At 41.2% G+C, this 23,765-nt stretch overlaps 1 protein-coding gene across 1 annotated transcript; it reads right to left on the bottom strand.

Moving 5' to 3' along the window:
• Window positions 1-9,057: 9,057 nt before the first annotated feature.
• On the bottom strand, window positions 9,058-9,414 carry LOC131220182 (serine/arginine-rich splicing factor SC35-like). The gene has a single exon (XM_058215145.1). It carries the CDS (start codon window positions 9,412-9,414, stop codon window positions 9,058-9,060), a length of 357 nt encoding a protein of 118 aa, XP_058071128.1.
• Window positions 9,415-23,765: the final 14,351 nt, after the last annotated feature.

Below are 23,765 nucleotides of genomic sequence, written 5' to 3'. Positions count from 1 at the left end.
TATATCGGGTGATATGACTCCACTTTATCCCAAGCTACCTTAACTACTTGCAGGAAAGAGCCATCCTTTGTCCACATTCTCTGACACCTGAATGGCTTTGGGCTGCTAGAGGGTTGAGGAGGGAAAGACAAGAGTAGTGGATTGTGGTCAGAACTCACGCGGGTTAGGTGTTCGACTTTAAAACAAGGAAAAGTGGAAGCCCAGGGAGTGTTGATAAGCACTCTATCCAGCCACTTGATTTTTCTGCTATCAACGTAATGCCAGCTATCTTGGTGGAAGCATTTGTATGGGAGAAACCGTTGGAGCTAGTTTGAGAGATGGAGAGCTCTGGGAGTCGCGATGGCCACTAACGGCGAGTCTGGTGATACCGAACCCTCCCTTCACTTGCAGATCCCGCATCGAAGGGGACGATCTGCGAAAGGTATAAGGTCCTCCATTCCATTTCCATTTCAAAACCCTACTCCATATGTCTCTTCTAATTTCAAACATAGATTGGAAAGAAAATCAACCCAATCCAAATATTTCAGCCTATTTATCCGAAATATTACTTTCGACACAAGTAGTGAGGATTTATTTTGGATTTTCAGCAAATACGGGAAGGTTATCAATGCTTATATCCCACCGATCCCTGGCTCTTCAAAACTAAGGGGTCATGGATTCGTCAGATTCATGTATGAGCAAGATGCAAAAAATGCCACGGAGGTACTTAATGGTAGACGAATCGATGGCAGGATTGTAGATGTGCGATGGGCCATCAATAGGGGGTCGTTTGCCAATCCTGGCCTAAGTCGCGATAACAGTGGTTAGGTGAAATAGCCTTAGCAAAACAACCCAGTGCTGAAAATGGGAGTAGAGAAGCGTCCGAGGACGATAGCCCTAGAGGAAGAAACTCCCACGGTGGCAGATTCAAGAGCTATTGGGACACAACTCCAAGCTCTCAAGTTAGGAGTTGGCATTACCGTGTCCAACCCGAACATATCCATTTTGAAGATACGTAGCACGCTCTCTTTGTCATGCTTCAGACCGTCTATTTTTGAAGTCACAAGAATATCTCCCATCAAATTTCTCATTGTATGGAAGTCCAAGCAGGCATTCAATGCTTTCCTTCTTAATGCCGACTTACACAAATCAGCCAAAATACAATCAGTAGTTCAATGGACCCCAAAGGAGGTGTTTGGAGGAAGCACATCTAGGTAAGACTCTATGGAATACTAGCTCACGCATGGATGGAGTCGGTGTTGCTAGACCTTGGGAATCAGCTGGGCAGAGTGACGCAGATTGATCCTATTAGTCTATATGGTATTTTCCCATCCTTTGGTCGGATTAGAATTGCCATTTCCCCTGCCACGAATATGCAGAGAGTTCTCAGACTCCGCATTCTGGGCAAACACTACACCATTTTGGCTGAGGTGGAATTGCTCACCAACAGGTCCCACTCTTCTTCGAAACCTCTAGCTGAAAAGGAAAGCATGAGAGTTGGGTCTGATGAAATTTCAGCTCCTCTCTGCCAGCCCCTCAAGAATGTCCGACACCTGTTTATTAAAATGTCGAAGTTATAAACAAAGCTACTAAAATTATACAAAATACGGGCATAAATGCACCTGATAGAGGACAGGGGGAAACCTCAGTGAGGGACTGCTCTCCTACCCCAGTCAGGGCGTGTAGTTTGGAACTTCGATGTAATCATGACAATGCTTTAACTGATCCTTTAAGAGCTGGATTGGACCCTGCTCTTGGAGATGAATCGCGTTATTGCCCCAGCCCATCGCTTCTTCAGATATAGTACAGTCCTCCCGCTAGTCAGAACTATCCAGCTTTAGCCCGTAAACACTTGAATGAGTTTTCATCAGCTCAGCTTCCCATTGACAAGGACAACGTCCAACCAGAGGAGCAGTTGAGAGGAAATTTGGGACGTAAAATCTTGGTTTGGCAAATTGATAACCCAGGGTCTGGATTAGGTGAAATGTAGCGTGAAGTGAATCAAGGCAGCAAGGAGATACAATTGGAAGGACTAAATGCAGCGGGTCAGCTTGGACTAGTCACCCCAATTTCGGCTTCTCCTATAAGGGTGAGTAGTCAGCGTCAACAAATCCCTCTTCTCCAGTTCCCTCATCTCACTATAGGGGCTATGGGGAACTTTCCACGGCATTACAGCAGAATTCTCTGAAGAATGAAGTATTCAGAGGATAACACTGTTCGTCCAAAGTCGGTGGAAATGGGGGAACAATTTCGCAGAGACACAGGCTCCGTGACCATTATAATAGAACTATGGAGGGCAGGTTCATATCCTGATTGGTGGGGGACTGCACCATTTCAGAGGTCACTAGAGGCCCTGTTGTAAATGTTTGCTCTGTGACTTCCTCCCAGGTCTCTGTAGGCGAATCTACCCTGGATACTCTTTGTGGAACAAGGCTACCTTCAACAGATATAACAGCGTGTAGAGATGGTCTGGTGGTGGATCTCTCCCCATACTTCTCTCAGCTAGAAGATGAAACTAAGGACTGTAGATCATTTTTTCGCCACTCATCCGGCCAGGAGTGTGAAGAGGAAGCTTAGATGGCCCCAAACCAGAATCAGGAAGATTTACATGAACAGGCTACTCCCAGAAAAGGAACAACAGTTTGTCAGAGTACTATCATCCAAAAGAAGGAGACCAGGCAAACTAAAATAAATCCGTCAGGGGCAGTTTCAATGGATGAGTGGCTATCCTGGCTGAGGTGATTGCAGAGACGGGCTGTGTCAAAGAACGTTTCCCATGTCGGATAAGATTTTCGTTTGGAATGCCCGTGGGGTGGGTAATCAGCCCACCATAAGAACCCTGAAGCGACTCATCAAAGAACACAACCCATGGATTGTTTCGATTCTTGAGCCGATGGTCAGCGAATCCAAGAGAGTTCATATTGGTCTCAGAATTGGTTTCCACTCTTCGTTCTCTAATCTAGATACCGGTGGCAAAATTTAGATTTTTTGTAAGTATTAAGCCTACATTCAGGTGGTTTCCACTTCGTTTCAGATGATTGTCCTGTGCATTGATCTTCAACAGGGAATGAGTCCAGTTTATCTGTCAATAGTTTATGCTAGTTATTCGATGTGCAGAGGAGATTGTTGTGGCATGAAATTTCAGATTTTTCCAGAGTGGTGTAAGGGTCGTGGGCCATCAGCGGGGACTTTAATGTAGTCAGTGAAGTCACTAAGCGCCGCAGTAGAGGAAGTTTTGACAGCAGCATCTCGAGAGAATTTCTGGAGGCCATCAACAATGAGGGCCTTATGGATGCTGGCTTCCTGGGTTGCAGATTCACGTGGTCAAATAATCAAGTCGGTCCAGGAAGAGTGTGGACTAGACTCGATCGGGTGCTGATGAACACTGCATGGAGTGACGCTTTTCCCTCTTTCCAGGTACATCATCCTCCTTGTGTCAACTCTGATCATGCACCTCTTTTATTGGTTTTTCCTAGGCATCACTTCGCAGGTCCAAAACCATTCAGATTTCAACGAATGTGGACCCATCACAACGCTTTCCTTCCGCTGGTGAAAGACGCTTGGTCCTCAGTTACAGACCCCAATCCTGTGTCAAATCTTATAGTCAAAATGAAGGCTGTCAAGGATAGGCTTTGAAACTGGAACAAGGTAGAATTTGGGAACATTTTCAGCGCAATTCAGGCGGCAGCAAAGATGCTATCTGATCTGGAGGAGTAGATTCAGCAAGGCGACACCATAGGGGCAGTTGTCACCTCCCTCCACTCCAACTTTCTGGCTACTAGGGCTTCGCTCTCCAAGTTGGAACTTATGGAGGAGAATTTCTGAAAATAGAAAGCCCGGAATAACTAGCTGCAGGAGGGTGACAGAAACGCGGGGTTCTTCCATGCATCTGCAACGGAGAGAGCCTGAAAAGATGTCATTTCTTCCATCGGCCTTGAGTCTGGGGACACTGTTGTGATGCAGGAAGAAATTAAAGCAGCTGCCTTCAGATTCTTCCGCTCTCAATTCTCTGCTGGGATGGTCGAACGGGGGGATAACGGAGGAGGATAACAACCTTCTTCTAAATAAACCGTCATTCTAGGAGGTCCATCAGGCGGTTATGTCTATCCCTAGCGACATTGCAGCTGGCCCGAATGGTTTTTCAGGCACCTTCTTCTCAGGGTGTTGGGAGATCGTTGGTCAAGACCTCTTGACTGCGGTTACTTCTTTGGAGAGGCCTCCAAAATCTGGTGTGTACGTGTTCCTGTCTTCCTTTCAGAGGAAGGAGAGGTGGTGTGCTTATGTGTCATCTTCTATTCGCAGATGATACGCTTCTGTTCCTAAATGGAGGCATCCATTCCATCCGAGCAGCCAAGCATTTCCTCGACCTCTATTAGTAGGTCTCAGGTCAGAAGGTGAACTTCCACAAGAGCACGTTCATGCATCCTGAAAACATGGTGGCTTACAGGATTGTGGCTATCCTAAGGGAATTAGGATCGATCAAACCGGTGGAGAGCATGGTGTATCTAGGAGTCCCAATCTCGACGGGTCGAAGGAGGAAAGACGTGTTCCAAAGACTAGTGGACAGGGTGGATGGGCGTATTAAAGGTTGGAAAGCAAGGTTTCTCTCTATGGCGGGTAGAGCCACTCTGGTGAGTCACGTACTGGCTAGCGTTCCAGTCTATACGCTGGCTGCTATACATGTTCCAGTTGGCGTTATTAAATGTTTGGAGAGTCGGTTTGCGGATTTTCTTTGGGGCTGGAGAGATGGAAGGAGAAAACTCCATTGGCGGAGTTGGAAGTCCATTGCTCTTCCCAAGAGCAAAGACGGGCTAGGTATCAGGCATCTTCAAGATGTCATGATCGCGTTTCGTCTCAAGATGGCATGGACAGTTTTGAACACAGTGGAGACTGGGCTATGGGCTTCGTTCATGAGGTCTCGGTACAGTCAGGATCTGCAGCACGGCGGTTAGCACCTTCTTACTCATTTCGTCTCTCCATTATGGAAGAGAATTAGAGCACTTCTCCCCTCCATTAAGAATGCTACCCAATGGCAAATCAGTGAAGGCAACTTGAGCCTTTGGAAAGATAACTGGTCCGGGCTGGGCGCTTTACAAGATAGGCTGATGAACACTATCCCTCCTGCTCTTCTTGAGTTTAGAGTGAAGGATTTTTTGGGGAAGATGGGCCCTTTCCCTCCTTCAGCTGTATTCTCCGTGCTTTCTCAACATCAGATTGATACGATATTCCATGGTAGTTATTGTGTGACTGATGGTGCGGATACCCCTTTCTGGCCACTAAATCCATCTGGTAAGTTCTCAGTTTTGTCGGCTTGGGAGATTTGTCATGCTCGCAGCCCCCAGACGTGTTGGGGAGGAAAAATCTAGGATGCAATCATCCCCCCCGAAGCTATCCACTCTTGTGTGGTGGATCCTCAGAGGGGCAGTTGCAGAGGATGAGGTTGTTTAATCCCGCGGGCTGCAGCTGGGCTCAAGGTGCAGCTGTTGCAACGAGTCCAGCAGGCAGAGGCCATTAGTTGAATTTGTTGATCATGTCTTTCTTCACAGCGCCAAGGCGAGAGTGGTGTGGTCACATTTTGCCCGTCTTTATGGTGTCCCCATGGTTCGTACTCAGTCCATCGACGAGTGGCTCTCCCACTGGTGGGGCTCACGTTCAGTTTATGGACCCACTGGTCCCTTCAAGCATCATCTTTCGTGCTTCATTTTGTGGGAGCTATGGGTTTGTAGGAATGCCTCCAGATTTGAAGGGAGAATGCTGGCTACGGAGATCCTGATCGTGCGCATCTCCAGTTGGCTAAAAAGAGTTGTCCACAGGCGGGCTCTATCGAGTTTGCGTGCTGACAGCCATAGAACTCATAATAGGGAGCTATTGTCTTTGGGGATTGATGTGCAACCCCATCACGTAGAATCCCAAGTAGTGCGGTGGAGGAAACCCCCACTTGGGTGGGTTAAACTTAACGTGGATGGTGCTTCTCGCGGTAATCCGAGACTGGCAGGAGGGGGAGGAGTGTGCAGGGCTGACGATGGCAAGTTTCTTTTTGCTTTTTACGGGGGCTATGGCCTCGCCTCAAACACCAGGGCTAAGATTCGTGCGATCCATGATGGCCTAGCACATTGCATCAATCACGGATTTAAGAATATAATTTTTGAATCCGATTCCTTTCTGGTGGTTAGGTTCATGCTGGGAAGCGCTTGTCCGGGTTGGAAATGGAAGAGTTGGATTGACATAATTAGGCTTCTTAGTTCCTCCTGTAATGTTGATTTTCAGGATATCTATAGAGAAGGTAATGGGCCGCCAGATAGCATGGTAAAGTTAGGTTGCGGGACACAAGAAGCTGGTCTTCTCTCCTCCTTTGTGACCCTCCCTCAGGAGGTGAGAGGCCTCCTGTTTCTCGATAGGACAGGCTTAGGGGCTATCAGGAAGTGTACTAAATAGGTCTGACTGCGGTAGTCGCTTTTTTTTCGATTTTCGTTTGTGCAGTCCTTTTTTTTCCCCTTTTTTCTTTGTGGCTTCTTTGTCAATTCTCAGGAAGAGTTTTTCTTAGCTTAAATGTGTATTTTGGATATGATAGGTGGCTTGTAAGGGGTTTTATGGCTGCCCAAATGTGATTCAGTTTGGGGTGAGGCCCTTCCTTTTTGTGGTGCCTCCTGTTTTGTATAGCTCTGTTTTGTTGAATGAAAGATCATGTTTTTAAAAAAAAAAAAACAAACAGACAAAAAAAGCACTCTATCCAGCCTTGCCCAACCTCTAGCTGCACTTGATTAATTGTTGCACCATGTGTAATGGGACCCAGTGAAACCCGCATCTATCTGTCTCGCATTCTCTATCACATCCGAGAACTCTCTTGCACTCCGAACATCAAAACTTCCTCTGCTCCGTCTCTCAGTAGCTTTTGTGATGGCGTTGAAATCCCCACAAACTCCCCATAGGCTGAGCAGGGAAATTGAAAGATCTGCTAATTCCTCCCAAAGAGATCTTCTAAGCATCCTGGTATAGCTAGCAAATACACAAGTTAAGTGTGCTAACAGCTGAGGATTTTGTACATTAATATATATAGTTAGAGATTGGTTAGTCGCTTGAAGGAAAGAGTAGCTTAATGATTCTCTGTAGAAGAACCAGATTTTCCCGCCCTCTTCCCCGTTAGAAAAGGAAAGGTGGAAGCCAAGTGATAGGCCGACTCTCACTCTGTAGCTATCCCTAAGCATAGGCTCAAGAATGACCACAATCCAGGGGTGATGATTACTGATAATTCTCTTCAAAGTTCTGATTGTTCTCTAGTTTCTAATGCCTAGGGCATTCCAATCAAGAATCTTATCCATCCGTGACACATCCTGTATTCATTGCCCTCTGTTTAAGTCTCCTAAATCTTGATTCCCATTGGCCTCTGCTATAGGAAATACGAGCTCTCCTCTTTGGCGCCGTTGTGTTTTTTTGATTGTGTGCCTCCTGATTGATGTCTGTTAGCTCCTACTAAAATTCTTTATCCTGAGCAGTCTGTGCCTTTTCTATCTCCTGTTGCTGGACCATGATTTCATGAAGATGTTCTGTTGAAGAGCTTGATCTTTTACTCCTTGTCTCCTCTCCAGGAGATATGAAGTATGGGGACAGATCAATCTCGAAGTTTCCCTAGTGCATCAAGAGAAATCACTCAGGTGGAGTTGTTCTCCCGGAGAAAGAGGGATGGCTTCAATCTCGTGCATCTGATCGCAGTACAGAGCTATGTTTCTCTCAACGTTTCGGTCTAATTGAGGAATGTCAAAATCTGCTACACCTTTCCTGCATATCTCCTTCCAGTTAGATCCGAATCGTATCGGTGAGTTACCAAAAGATCTTACTCGACGTCTTGAAAACTTGTCTGTCTTTCCTGCTTGTATCTGGATGACAGTTCTGCTGAGCGTGTACAACAGCATCTACTTCAGCTTCATTTTCTTTGTGAAACAGGTTTCTGGTAATTTCCATCATGCCTATCTGGGACTGAGGTGGGTAAAATGTCTGTGACCTGCTAAATTGATGGGCTAGAGCTGCAGATCTTCAAAGGAGATATTTTTTAGACTGATCTATTATAATGATCAGCCCTCAGAACCTGATTAGCTTCTGCACTAGGAGCTCTATCTTTTATTAACTGGCCTATCTCTAAAGTTTCTATCTTTTGAACTCTCTTCTGCTCCTAAAACCTGCTCACCAAGTTGATCGTCTACCCTATCTGCCTCAATTTGTAATGCCACTGGTGGGGCTGACCTCTTTCTTGCTTCACTGTCTAAATCCTCCTCACCCAAGACTCCTGCTATACCTGGTCCATAGAGACCTTTTTTCATTGAGGCACCGTCAATATCTTCCACTTCCTTGATCTGATGCCCTAGGATTATATCATGGTCCCTATTATGAGTCACATTTACTACTTCCACCGTGTCGACCTTTTCACAAACAGCTGGTGCGCGTTCTAAGTTTGGAACTTGTCTGGAGCTAAAATTTCTCTCCACCCATTCTCTCGTGCTCTCCTTTGTTGCTGGCTCCCCTATGGGGGTTGAGATTCTTTGATTTGTTTTAATGCAATGATCCATCGACTCTATTTTTGTAAATCTATTGAATATTTTCCCTAACACCACCAGTTTCAGAACTTTTCGCAGTTGAGTTCCATGTTCAATGTCCACTTTAATACGAGCAAATACCTGAAATATACCGTAAGCGCTGATTGGATCGATCTGTGTCACCCTTCCCATATGGTTTCCCAAATCCAATATCACTGATTCGATTCAGGCATGGGCTGGGATGCCGTATAAACATAGCCAAATGCCTTCACCCCCAAACACCTCATTAGGTTTCCATTTTCTCACCGAGCTGATGCCCATGCTTTTATGAGTAACGGAGTCGCTCAGAAACTTATGAAAATCCTCCTTTGATCTCAACATGATCAGAATGTCATTGGGGATGTCCGAATAACCTCAATTACTGTAGATCCATACATGGAAGATTTGATAGCCTTTCTGACCCCTAGAATCGAAATATTTGGGCTGAAAACCGTTGCTATCACACCTAGATTTAATACCTGGAGCTTGGTTTCTACTGCATGTGGATCTATTATTGTCTTCGCTTCTGCCTCGTTAGAAATCTGCCTCGAAACCGACTGAGCCGCCGATTGAACTGCTGCAGCATATGTGTTATTCTGAGATGGCTGGTCTCTCTACTTCCCCTGCATAAAGGTACTTCGGCTATGTACCGGTCCCCTTTCGGAAACTTTAGATCTGGCCATCTGATTTCTACAGCTCTTCCGTCGATTCTTTTCCCATTTTGCACATCCTTGGCATTCTTTGCCTCCTGCTCATATCGAAATCTAGCAAAGCGAAAACCCCTCGGTTTTAGGGAACCAGGGATAGTTGGGATGTAGACATCAATGACCTTTCTGTATTTGCTAAAGATCCGGTATAGATCCTCCATTGAGGTATCATAGGTGATGTTCCAGATGAATAAACTAAAGTCTATGCTCTTTGGGTACTGATTGGGGAGAAAGGCATTGGGTGAGTTTCCTCTATGAGAATGGCTAGATGTTGAGATCCCTCTTGGAGTTCCTTTTCAATTTTACTGCAATTTAGATCTATTAGTAGTAGATTGGCCTCTTCCACGAGCTATCTGCCATTCATCGATGGATCCAACGTGACCAAACCCAAGGCGCACCTTCATCTACGATATCCTCTTCGAAATCCTATCTCCAGTTAATGATCTTCTGCAAGATCATTAATTACCTAGGAAACTCAGAAGATACTTTCTAAATTATACTACAGATACTTTATAGATATATCTCAAATAATTTTTATTGTCAAATCATATTTTCAACTCTCCCCCTTAATTTGAAAATCTTGCACTTGTATCATTTTTCTAAATTTGATGAACTTTTCTATAGTCACGACCTTGGTGAAAATATCTGCGAGTTGATCTTCTGACCTGCAAAACTTCAGCTCGATTTGTCCTAATAACACCCTGATGAAGTGATAGTGAAGTGCTTTAATCGACTATAGAATATTGGTTTCTTTATTTTGGCAATTACTGACATGTTGTCAGAAAAAATAGATGTAGACGATTTTTGTTCATTTTGTAAATTGCCCAAAATCCTTTTAATCCATATAACTTCACATGCTACTTTAGTAGTTGAAATATACTCTGCTTCATCAGATGATAACTCAATTCTCTTCTGCTTCTTTGATTACCATGAGATAAATTTTGATCCCATACAGAATACATATCATGAAGTACTTTTTCTATCATGAACTGATCATGCCTAATTACTATTCGTGAATCCAACAAGCCTGTTATCTTCTTTAGTTGAGTATTTAATGTCATAACTTTTAGTCCTGGGATGTACCTTAAAATTCATTTTCGCAGCTTCAAAATGATTATTATTATGATCACTGATGAACCTTGAGACCAAGTTAACTGCATAAACAATATTTGGCCTAGTATTTAAAAGATAGATCAACAAACCAATGAATCCTCTATAAATTAAGGCATCGACCATCTTTGCTCCATCATTCTTTGACAACTTCTTATTTATAGCCATTGGTGAAATGGAGAGCTAGAGATGTCTTTTGGGGGGGGGGGGGGGAGGGGGGGGGGGGGGGGGTGAATAAGACATGCCAAATAATCGAAATAAATGTTAAATATGTAAATAATATAAAGATCTTAATTGCTTGAGTATTGAAACATCGATTCAAAATAATTCATAGGATAACCTTCACCTAAAATATTAGGTAGGACAACCTTATTTCACAAATAATCAAAACTTCAAACTAGTAAGAGTAATTAGAAGATTCAGATGATCTAGTTGATTCCTACTACCATTCCTTTTAGTTTAATGAGAGACTATTTGCATTAAAGGAAAGAGTGGAGGCTTTACATATATCGCAGGCTTCATTGGCCCAAACCCAACGGTCTATAATGAAGTACATGAAAAAGTACATCCACCGCATCAACCGGAGTTTGCGGCAAAATGATCTCTCGATGCCTGCACCATATTCCTCTGGGTCGGATTAAGATTTATTTATCTTTTTATGTTGATATTGTACTTAAACTTATTTTGTGACTTGTCTTGATACTTTGGATTGCCTTGATGATGTGTTTGCTGACAATTGACTACTTTAGATAATATGGTTTAGCTATTTCATATGCTGACCCTGCTTTTACTACTACATGCTCATTCTATACTTTGATATTCATATAATTATGTTATTCTTCATTTGTCAACTTTTGACAAAAAGGGGGAGAGAATGTATGCAATGAATGTATGGAATGTTATATGTGTATTTCTGGAATGCTATTTATGTGTTTCTTAGGGGGAGTGTCAGTTGAGAACCATCAGTTGTAAACTGAAGATTACAAGCTATGACGACTTCAAGGGCAACTTCAATGTTATTAAATATGTGTATGGTTGATCTTATAACAGAATGTGTATTTAAATTGACAAATGGGGAGATTGTAAGTGTTAGGATGTTGAGCACACATAGGTTGTCAAATATCATGAGACAAAAGCACCTAAAGATTGACTCATGTTCAAGAAAAGATCAAGCTCAAGATTGACTTATGTTCAAGAAAAGATTGATACAACTTTTCAAATCGTCGTGAAATTGTCACCCATATTCAAGACGAAGTCTGAGACAAAGTTCAAGTCAAAGTGAAATAAGATATTTGATATATCTCCGGTGGTATAAACCTTAGAAAGACCTTAGGACTAGGTGCTTTCAAAGCTATTTGATCATGGGCTTTTATATTTGTTTTTGCCTAGAATTCGGCCAGCCTAACTTTTGGTTCTGCTAGCCTAAGCTTCTTCGACCAACCCAACTTTCATGCCCTAGCAAATAACAAATTTTGTTGAAAATTTGGCTAGCTTGAGCTTTGGTTCGGCTAACCCAAGATTGAAATTTAGACAGCCCGAGAAAGTTTGGGTGAAATTTCAACAACACCAACTTTTGAAATATATCGGAATTCGGCCAGTCGAATGGCATATGCGGCTTGTGCCAGGCGACTTTTGGATAATTCTTATCCCGTGCAATCCGAAATCTAGTGAACTCGGGCTAGTCGAACACTATCTCGGGCTAGCCGAAGTTCTAACTTATTTTCCTAGAAATTAATGTTTTCTCTCATTCTGAATTATACAAAAATTATTATCATAATTCTTTTGTAAGAGAGAGAGAGAAGCTCAAGTCATTGGCAAGTTATTTGTTGGTATTTATAATTTATTTTAATAACTTATTCAATTCCCTTTGTTCTTAGATCTTTTAAGTTTAATCTAAGTGAGTAAACTATACTCCTCTTTGAATATATCTCACTTTGGAAAAAAAAACTAAGAGAGTAAACTATACTCCTTTTTTTTAAAGGAAAAGGCACTAGCTACAGGGATTCGTTGATCATAAAAAATTTATAGGCATTCGGGTGGGCCCAACAAAAAGCAGGCGGCCACACCTATCATATATCCACAAGCTAAACTGGATAGAAGATTAAAAGATAACCTTCGAGGAAAAAACTCTACAAAAATGTAAATAGAAACAAAGGAAACTGCTGCCCCAGTCACGGGCATCTTATAGCTCCAATCCCTGCATTATCTAGTACTAAATCTCCTTTGACTAACCTTGGAAGTTGGGAACAGCGAGTGAAGATTTTGTTGGGGCAGCCCTCACTTGCCATTCTTGCTAGCGCATCTGCCACCAAATTCTCCTCTCGAAAAATGTGACTGATCACCAGATTTAGACTCCGTATCTTATCCTAAATATCCCCAAAAGTGTAAAATATGTTCCAGAGGTGGGACGTGGCCGAGTCCCCCAACTCATCCGCAATGACCTTAGAGTAGTTTCAACTATGATATTCTTAAGGCCCAGGTTGGAAGATATTTTAAGCCCATCAAGCATGGCAAGAGCTTCCACACTAGTGTTCGTAGAAGCTCCATAATATCTGTGAAAAGTGAAGACGAGTCTGCCTAGATCCCAGCATACACCTCCTCCACCACTTTCACTTGGGTTACCTCTTGAGGATCCATCTGTGTTTAGCTTCAACCAATGATCGGAGGGTTTTGTCAATCTAACTAACAACAGTTTGGAAGCAGGGATATTGGTAGGGGAGCCAAGCCTTAATGTTTGGATGATAATGTTCTCTGCCATGGAGTTTTTGTCCAAAGCTTAGATCAAGGAACCGATCTCTCGCAGCCATCGGTTGACGTTGAAAATTATACCCATCGCAGACATATTACGGCCCTCAAAACATGCTGCATTTCTACTAATCCACAGTTCCCAGATGAGAAACTAGGGGAGAAGACCGGTTAACATCTTGATTATGGATCTATCACTGACCGAGGAAGACCATTGCTGGATCTGCTTCAGAATGGGGATGCTGGGGATGATCGGGATGTTGAACAAAGAGCTAAAATGATCTCAAACCATCATTGCAGTTCTGTCATAGCTCAGCAAATGGTCCAGCATTTTCACCTCACCTTTAGATTACAGTGTTTGAGGACTGTGATGTTGACCCCTGTCCAGCTGGTTCATGTGGGATCCAACATCTATTTAGAGAGGAAGTGAGGCCGGGAAGACTGTCTCCAGAGGGTCATTGGACAAAGAAAACATGGACGATGAGCGAGCATCAGGAGAGGATCTATAGCATTTGCATCGAGATGTCAGTGGAATTCCACATTTCTGAATCGTTGAATCAACAGGGACAGCCACATGGGCTATTTTCCAAGAGAAGATTGCCAACTTTGTAAGAAGGTATTGATTCCACAACCACCTAGTCCAGAGGAGCTTCGGGTGGTGCTGCCTGATGTCATTCCAAGTAGATTTCAAAGAAAAGGACTCCTTCAAAACTAAGTCCCAAATGAGCCTGTCTTCTTTGTTAGAAAGGCCAACCTCAGTTGCTGATATGGTCTGTATAGCTGCTGGCGTGATAATGTTCTGAATATCAACAAAATTCCATTTGTCAAATGAGGGATTGAAGTCACAAACCTTGGCCTCTAACAGATGGTGAGGAATCGGCCTCACCATAGCTCTTACCAGAATTCCTCCACCTGACCAATTATGGTTGCAAGAACTGACTTTGCCTTCTCCTATAAGCCATCTAGAATGGTATAAGACAAAAGGCAGAGCTCTAAGTAGCTCCTTCCAGCTTGGGGAAGTGACTGTGACAATCTTCCCGTGATATGAGATGGGCTTCCATAAGTATTTGGCCAAGATGAACTGGGACTAGAGAGACGTTCCCTTAAGCAGAATCCACCCCATTTTAATTCTGAATGCTAGCATTACTTCTTCGATGCTTCTGATTCCTAAAGCTCCCTCCTGGAGCAGGGCATAAATTTCTTTTGAGGGTCAAATATTGCATATTAGACCCCAGTTATTACCTGATTTTACAAATATGATACTATTTAACGCCCTATTTTAATCATGTTTGTATTGTAAGGTGAATTTAGCGGCCTGGACTCAAAAAGGGTACTAAAAGCATGGATTTAACACTCAAAAATCACCAAGGCAAAGGACGGATCTTAGGGGACCGAGATCGAAGAATTCACACACCAAAGATCCGAGAAAACCAAGTGATTAACGATAAAGAGACCTGAAAATTGCCCTGAATGCAAGATCATAGGGTTCCCACCATCCATTTGGCTCAAAACTTTATGTTTGGCCTGAAGACCCTAAATTAACCGTACACATCGAAATTCAACCCTTAGATCTTTGTGGAAGTGGCCCAACGGACAGATCAACCACTAAATCACTGATTTAGGGCCCACCTGAGATTTGGATATGCTTAAAAGTTGGGATCAACTGTTTAAATCAGATTGCAAACTAAAAGAACGGAGCAGATTTCTCGTAACACTAAGGTGGGACCTACTTTACATGATGTGAGTGTGCACAACACACGTGCATAGGAGGTGCACCGGACCAACAAATCGGTCAAAGGTCGCTAACCCGACCTTTCTTCAAATCCAAGGCGGTTTCAAATTTCCGCCGTACGCTGTCCGTCTGGGATCTTGTTGTGGGCCATCATGATCATCCATTCGGACGATCTGAACTGTCCATTCGCTCTAAGGGGTGGCCATGACCCTAGCCATGCTGACCTTCTACATCACCACCCCTTCTCGACTAGATTTTTGCCAGGAATTTAATGGACGGGGGTGGATTTCACCAAAAACATCACTGTGAGGCCAACCGAACACCTCAGTGAAGGAAAATTCGCATGCAACACATGTCCAGTTTTCCCAGACGTTGTGGGGGCATTGTACGACCCAGATGATAGTCGGATCTCTGATCCGAACTGTCCAAAATCTCGGGCTGAGGGTCCTTACCCCAACCATGGAGCAAAAATTCATTCTTGAAGCGTCCACCATCCGAAAATTCACTCCAAATGCAAGCTGATTTGCGTTTCTTGCTGCGTATGCACATTGCTATGTAAAGGAGTCTTTGCACTGACTCCAGTAGCCTCCCAACCAACTTTCTTGAGGCCTATAAAAGAGAGGGAGAGAAGGACGTGAGAGGATCACCCTGGGACGTGAGCAACCGTGGAGGCGTGGACATGTGGAGCGTGGCATCAAGAGTTTTCTTTTAAATTTTCTATTTAAATCAAGTTTGTCTAAGAGTTTTTAATTAATCATGTCCGTGATTAGTTGAACCTCTTAGCTAGGGCAAAGAGGTGAAGCTTGTAGCGTGATGGGTTGCTTTCTACAGCTTTGATTCATGTGATGAACTCACTTTGATGCTAATTTGATTATAAGATATAAGTTTAGTTTTTAATGGTTTGTTGTGACTTAAATTACAATGAATCTACAATAGCTAAGAGTATGTTCTTTTTATTATAAGGATTATGAACTTGGGAACTCTGTTGTTCACCATCGTCTCCTGGGCATGGTTGGATGATGGAGTTCTCTCAGATTAGTTGTGAATCGGTAAATTCTATTGTTTACTTTGTCTCATGGGCATGGTTTTATGATGGAATCAATTCTAGTTCATCTCCCTTTCATTCATTGAGAACTATGTTAAAGGAAGTTTAGATTTAGATTTTAAGAAATTATCTTCCAATTGGATGAAGATGGGACTCTAATTCCAGTTGTGTTTATGAATCAAGCATAGATCGCCCTGATCTCTACATGTGTATCCTTGGAAACCCTAGTTTCCCACCTTTGAATTCTACAAGTTTTAGTTAATTAGTTCACAATTATTCTCTTAAATTCTCCAGATTTAGATTTCATCATTTTCTAGTTCTATTTCTAGTTGTTTTCAGAAAGCACACGAGATTAGTCCTTGTGGATTTGACCTCGGTCTTACTGAGATTATTACTACATTGCGACCTTACACTTGGGGTTGTGAACAATTTTTGCCCACTTGACCCAATGCTTTTTGTTTCCCTCATCGGATCTGCCCCCAGAAAAAATTGGCAAAAGCTCTTTCCAAAGACTTGGAGACCAATTTAGGAATGTTGATTGCAGATAGCAAGTGGATGGGGATGCTTGATAGAACGTGCTTGTTGAGGATATGTTTCGCAACTAGGTTGAGCAATTTTGCTTTCCAGCCATCTATCTTGCTAGTGATCTTGAGAATGGTCGGCTGCAAAAGTGGACTACTGATTCTGCCTTTGGTGAGGGGAACTCGTAGGTACACCATGGGGAAGAAAGCTTGGCCGAAACCTATGAGAATATTGGGCTTTTGAGCTTTGTTTCTAGTCGTTCTCTTAGGCATGATAAATGAAGTTTTGGAAGCATTAACCCTTTGGACTGAAGCGCTTTCATATTCACAGATTAAACCAAGGTAGATACACATGTTAGAAGCATCATCAGCATAAAAAAGATGGGAAATTCTGAGGCAATTTTGAGGGAGCTTGAAGGCCTGACATCATCCAGAGGAGAATAGGTTAGAGATGGCCTTGCTAAAAACATCGGCTGCTAGGATAAAGATGGATGGGGAGAGTGGGTCACCCTGTCTTAATCCTCTGCCAGCTTGGAAAAAACCATAACTTCGGCCATTTATAAGAACTGAAAACCATACATCTCTCCAACAACGCTGAAGCTGGGCAATCCATTGGGGATTAAACCCAAATTTCAGCAAGACCTGAGTGATAAAGTGCCATTCCAGGCGATCATAAGCCTTCTCCATGTCTAGTTTTATTATCATATTACCCCCATACACTTTCTAGTCAATATCGTGTACCATCTCCCTAGCAATGGATATGTTTTCTACAATAGATCTATCCTTAAAAAATGTTATTTGCTCCTTGGATATCAGCTCAGGGAGGATGTGAGTAATCCTAGCTGCTAATATCTTGGAAAAGGCCTTCATAATACAATTGCATAGACTGATTAGCCTGTAGTCTGTGATATACTCTAGGTTCCATTTTTTGGGGACGAGGCAAATTTGAGTGCATTAAAACACTCTAGGGATCGGGCCTCCTAGAAGGAAGTCTTTAGCTGCCTCAAAGAGGTCCATGCCAATCACTTCCCAGCAAGATGAGTAGAAAGCTCCTCCAAATCCATAAGGCTAGGAGCACTGTCCATCGGAATGGAGGTGGCAACTTCCTTGACTTCCTCCAACGTGATGGGTCTCATGAGACCCAAGTTCACCTAGTTTGTCACCAATTTCGGGATGCAACTGAGGATCTCACTACTGGAGTTGCTGTCTTCCGAAGAGAACAGATTTTGGAAGTACCAGACCGCTTCGTCTCCAATTTCGACAGTCTTCTCTAGCATCTCCCCCGTGGGCTTCTTCAGTTTTTTAATGGACAGATTTATGCACTTGTCAAGGACTGAGTTATGAAAAAAAAAAAAAAGAGTGTTCCTATCTCCTTCTGACAGCCATGGGATCCTTGATTTCTGTTTCCAGTAAATCTCCTCTTGAAGGTAGGCACATTTCAGTTTTTCCTAGGCTAGCTATAGATTGATTGAATCCGCATCTGCCCGTGAGTTGAGGAGTGTTAGCTCGACCCTGTTTACCTCGTTCTCAACTAATTACACGTTCCCAAAAACATCTCCAAAAACATCCTTGTTCCATCTTTTTAATGAATTTTTCAAAAATTTCAGCTTGATGTAGAACTTGTACATTAGAGTAGCAGTAATTTCGGTTTGCCAACTACTTTCAACCACATTTCTGAAGCCTTCATGAACCGTCCACATTCTTTGTAATCGAAAGAGGAGGGGGAAATCAACAACCTCTTCCTAAAATGTAAGTAAAAGTGGAGAGTGGTTGGAGTGGGTTCACATTAGATGTTCTACTTGGAAGCTAGGGAGAGTTGCCATCCAATCTGAATTAATAAGCATTCGGTCCAACTTGGCCCATCTGTGGCTTCTGCCAGTTCTATTGTTGCACCAAGTAAAAGGAGGGCCAGAATATCCAGCGTCGAGCAGACCTGTATCATTAATAACTTCTTAAAAATCTCGTATAGCTCCCGTCATCTGTGAAGTACAACGAATGCGGTCGTCAGGGCTGATCGTGGTGTTAAAATCACTGCTAAGCAGCCAAGGGCTTGTTGTCATTCTGTAAATACCTCTTAACTCTTCCCAAAGGTGCTTTCTCTACTCCTTACTGCAGCTAGCATAGACTGTTGTGATGGTGATGGGGTGGGGAAGGCTCGTCGAGTGAGCTACGATAGTGATACATTGGGTGCTAGCCCAGATGGTCTAGAGTTGAACATGATTCTTGCCCAAGATCCAGATCTTGTTATCCCTAATCTCATCCGCTATGTGGTTGGAGAAACCTAGTCTGGAAGACACCATTGCGCAGCGGGATTCTCTAATCATCGGTTCCTACAGCAAAAGAATCATAATATTATGTTTCTTGACAAGCCTTTTCAAAAATCAGGTAGTTTGAGCATTACCTACCCCTTGCCCCTGCACATTCCATGATAGGATGCTACTCATCAATAACCCAGCCTCTATTCTCAGCCCTTCATTGTTTGCTTTTCAATCTTTGACTCTTCCTGTTAATGATGCTTAGTTCTAACAGATTTTTCCTTTTCTTCTTTTTATCCCCCTTGTCTGGCACTTCATGTTCTGATTCATTGCTAGAATTGGAGGTAGGTGCCTCGTCGGTACCTATCTTGCCTTGAATGTCCACCTATAAGTTCAGCTCCGTATTTGTTTTTACGCCCGTTTGGTTCATTGTCTCAATAAGAGTTTATCCTTGGATTGCATTTAACCATGTGCTAGCTGGTTCATTCATAGCTCCTTCATCTATTTTTGTGTCTTCATAGGGGGCCAGCAACTCTTCACTCCTAGGCCTAGCTGGTGATATATTCTAGTGGGTTGAATTGCAATCTACTAAGTATCTCAAGGGAGGATGAGGAGGGATGAAAATCAGCCTCCCGGGGTTTCCTTAAACAGATCTTTCACACTTGAGAGCCACCTATCCCAAGCCTCCAGAACTTCATGAGTAGGTTGTATCCATGGGGTAGATGGATGTGGCCGAATCGGCAGGGAGATGCTAAGCATTTTGGCTGGCAGGTTGTATTTTGTGGTAGTAGGGTTGCTCTCATGAGGAGGCCTATTTTCCTAGGAATCAAATATCAGGGGAGGGACTGCTAGGTGGATTTCATTACTGCTTCTGGGCTGGGTGTTTCTTTTGAAGGCTTCTTGTTACGGAGGTAGATCTAGAGTCTGATGATTGAGAATTGAAGTGGATCCTAGATGGAAGGTCGTTTGTCATCACTGGCCTGGAGGGCTACCGCTGATCTGTATCTCATCAGCAGGCTGAGATGTCGTCGTGGCAATCTGTCGAGCAGATTAAGTAGCATTTGTGTTTTTCATAATTAAAATATATAGAACCCTTAACTCTTTTTATCTGATTGAACACCGCGCCATCTACGTTCAAGGAAGAAGTCCGTCTGCTACGGGCTTCCTCTACGTCTTCTACATGTGAAGATAAATATACATTCTAAAACTCTATTTAGTTTTTTTTTTTTTTTTTTTGAGATCTCTTGTGAAAATTTCGGTTGAGGGTGTCTGAGATAGGCTGTGAAAATCTCAATTGGGGTTTTATTGTGAAAGCCTGTGAAAATCACAAGGAACTGTATCAGGTTATTAAAATGACCTTATGAAAACATTTTTATAGTGAAAGCCAAAATTATGAGGGAAGTAATTTTGGGAGTGGAGTGGGTCTGGTTGTTTTTAAGCACCGAATCACTATAAAACCTTGTGCCATATGGTGAATGCCTTATTATTTTTGGTGGTTGGATGTATTTTATTATTCAATTTTGTATGTCGTCCATGGTTTTCTTCAGTAGGTTGCGCTTCTTCTTCTCCTTTACTTTGTCATGGAAGAGGTGTGAGGTTCATCATATTTAGGTTGGAATTGTTGAATGGGAGTTCGGATTCCAATGCCTTACAAGTAAGAATTTGAACGTTATAATGAAAGGCAATGCAAGACATGAGATGTGTAAAGGAAATCGAACCATGCTTGGGATGTAAATGGAACTGAATAATGATGTAACAAATTAAATAAGGCAGACAGACATGTATACCAGATACAACTAAATGAAATACTCTAACCAGAAAGAGAGTAAGATCAGTCTTATTCCCAACTCGAGGATACACATTAGAAGTAAAAATTTGATGTAGGACATGGTATTTAGGGAGCATTTTATTTGCGGGAAGGGCATTACCAGATCGCCATGCAACATTAAAGAAAAATAATGCTCAAGTGATAGTTTGTTTTTCAAAGTTAAACATCTTCTCTGATAATGTAGTGATTGGTATTTCATCATTTGCAACATCTATTTCCATTAGGGCAGATATGACGGAAGGCATTATTGTGAATGTTTCTTTTATAAATCTAACTAAGAATGACAAATTCTTAAGAGAAACATCATATATGGAGGCATACATGCCTTGCACTATATATTGATAAGCCGTTTCACCCCAATTCAAAATGCATTCCCATCCAACCTTAAAAAGAATATAAACTAGACCAAACCTATCGATGTGTTCTAAATTAACAACTTTTTCTATTATTATGTTCCTTGTGCGAAAGTCCCGAACATTTTTCGGATCATCCTCTGGTGACCGTAGAGTTCGAACACCAAGATTAGTAGATGTAGAAGATGAACTAGCTCGAACCTTGTGAACCATTTTCTTAGTTTTACGTTCCATTGAGAATGCACAAGAAAAAATATCAAAGAAAACTAAAAGAAAAAAAGTATATCAGATTTGAAGGAAAACCTACAAGAAAAAAGGTTTTAAATGAAGAAAAATCTACTCAAATATATTAATCTAGCAATAGACTGTCTAAAAGTTGAAGGAATTTGAAAATAAATCACTTGCAAGTAAGTTTGGAAGATGGGTTGGTCAAATGGAGCACCAGCTAGCCAAAGAAGAATGTGAGAAATGAAATAGATTTGGGAATTTTTCCCTTTTTGAGGCTATCCTGTGTGATCTTCGGCTAGCCCGAGCCCATACTCGATTGGCTGAATTCTTTGGCTAGCTCGAGCATGTGCTCGGCTGGTCAAAAAATTCCAAAATTTTGATTTTTTTTTTTAATTTTTAATTTTTAATAATATTTTATTTTTATTTCATGCATTTTATCATCACAAATAAACATAAACATAAATGTAAGGAAAAGAAATAAAATAATTATTTAATAATACATAATCTAATATCATTCTTTAATTTTGAAAACTTAACTTTGTCAAGCGACTTAGTTAACATGTCTGCAAGCTGCTTCTCAGTTTTAATGTATTCAAGCATGATAGTTTTGTCTTTAACTAATTCTTAAATATAATGGTATCTTATGTCAATATTCTTTGTATGAGAATGTTGAATTGAATTTTTAGAGATAATTATTGTACTAGAATTATTGCAATATAATATCATCGTATCTTGCATAATCCCAGAGTTAGCTAGCATTCTTTTTATCCATATTAGTTGAGTACAAGCATTTCGTGCCGCAATATATTCAGCTTCAACAATAGAAAGATATATGATTTTTTTTCTTGCTAAGCCACTGTACTAGGCAGTTTCCAACATAAAAACATTCACTGTTGGTAGATTTTCTACCATCAACATTTCCTGCCCAGTCTGCATCTGTATAGCATGTAATTTGTATAGATGTATCATGTGGATACCATAGGCCTAAGTTCACAGAACTTGCGACATATCTGATTATCCGTTTAACAATAGTTAAGTGCGATTCTTTACGATTAGATTGATATCTAGCACATATTCTAACACTAAATGTAATATCAGGTCTATTAGCAGTTAAATAAAGATGACTACTAATCATACTGCAATATGCTCGAGAGTCTACACTTTTACCTAATTTATCATTTGAGAGTTTAAGAGTCGTACTCATTAGAGTATCGAAATTCTTACCATTCTAAAAGCCAAATATTTTTTAAAAAAATTCAATGCATATTTGGTCTATGAGATGAGCATACCATCTTCAAGTTGTTTAACTAGTAATCCAAGGAAATAGTTTAATTCACTGACCATAATCATTTCAAACTTGAATTTCATTATATCTGCAAACTCAGTAGATAGGTTAGTGCGCATAGATCCATAGATAATATCATCAACATAGATTTGAACTATTAGGATATGATCATTATATTTCTTGACGAATAGAGTTTTATTAACACTACCCATAACAAAATTATGACTAGGTATGAATTTAGTCAACTTTTCATACCATTCTCTAGGAACTTGTTTTAACACATAAAGAGCCTTTTTAAGACGGTAAATATGGCTCAGAAGTTTGGAATCTTCAAAACCCTTTGGTTGTTCAACATAGACTTCCCCATTTAGATCACTGTTTAGAAAAGCACTTTTCACATTAATTTGATAAATTTTAAATTTTTTATGTCATGGAATGAAAATAAATAATCTAATCAATTCAAGGCGCGTGACTGGTGCAAAGGTTTCATCGTAATCAATATATTTAATTTAAGTATAACCTTATACTATCAGTCGTGCCTTATTTCTAATAATGTTTCCCATTTCATCAGTTTTATATTTAAGAATCCACTTGGTTCCAAACACATGCTTATTAGTAGGTCAGAAACCAATTATCATATATCATTTATAATAAATTAATTTAATTCTTCTCAAATGACATTCATCTAACTTTCATCAATGAGTGTTTCATTTACATTACCCGGTTCAATTTGGGAAGTGAAGTAGACATGATTACATATATTCTCTAGTTGTCTTCTTGTCTAAACGCCAGTATGACGGTTACTAAGTATTTGATTAGTCGAATGGTCTTTAACTAACCTTAACTCAATGTTGATTGATTTAGTTTAAGATTCAGGTATATTAATCAAATTGATATCATCATCATCTTGATTAGGACTGGGTGTGATCTGTCGATCATCTATCACAACATTTATAGATTCTTTTATCACTCCAGTTCCTTTGTTAAGAATACGGTATGCTCGATTGTTTAGAGCATAACCTAGAAATATTCCCTCATCGCTTTTGGCTTCAAATTTTCTCGGTCATGTAAAATAAGGCATTTGTTTTCAAAAGTTCGAAAACATTTAACTATGGTCTTTTTATTAAACCATAGTTTATAAGATGTTTTGTTTTTACATTTTCTGATATAAACATGATTAATTATAGAACATTCTGTAATAACAGCTTCGACCCATAAATTTTTAGGTAAGTTTATGCTATCTAGCATTACACTAGCCATTTCTTGTAAAATTCTATTTTTTCTTTCAGCAACCCCATTTTTGCTGTGGTGTTTTTGAAGTAGAAAATTCATGCAATATACCATGATCATTGCAGTATTTCTCAAATTTGCAATATATGCTTTACCTTTATATTAGTTATAGTTTGTGTT

This window comes from Magnolia sinica, chromosome 12 (assembly GCF_029962835.1).
Source record: "Magnolia sinica isolate HGM2019 chromosome 12, MsV1, whole genome shotgun sequence".
Taxonomy (NCBI): Eukaryota; Viridiplantae; Streptophyta; class Magnoliopsida; order Magnoliales; family Magnoliaceae; genus Magnolia; species Magnolia sinica.
Note: the sequence above shows the minus strand (reverse complement) of the source record. Positions and strands in the feature narration are given on the sequence as shown.

What these genes read in the sequence shown, in the direction of transcription:
- LOC131220182 (XM_058215145.1), bottom strand. Translation starts at nt 9,414, where the DNA reads ATGGAGGATCTATACCGGATCTTTAGCAAATACAGAAAGGTCATTGAT.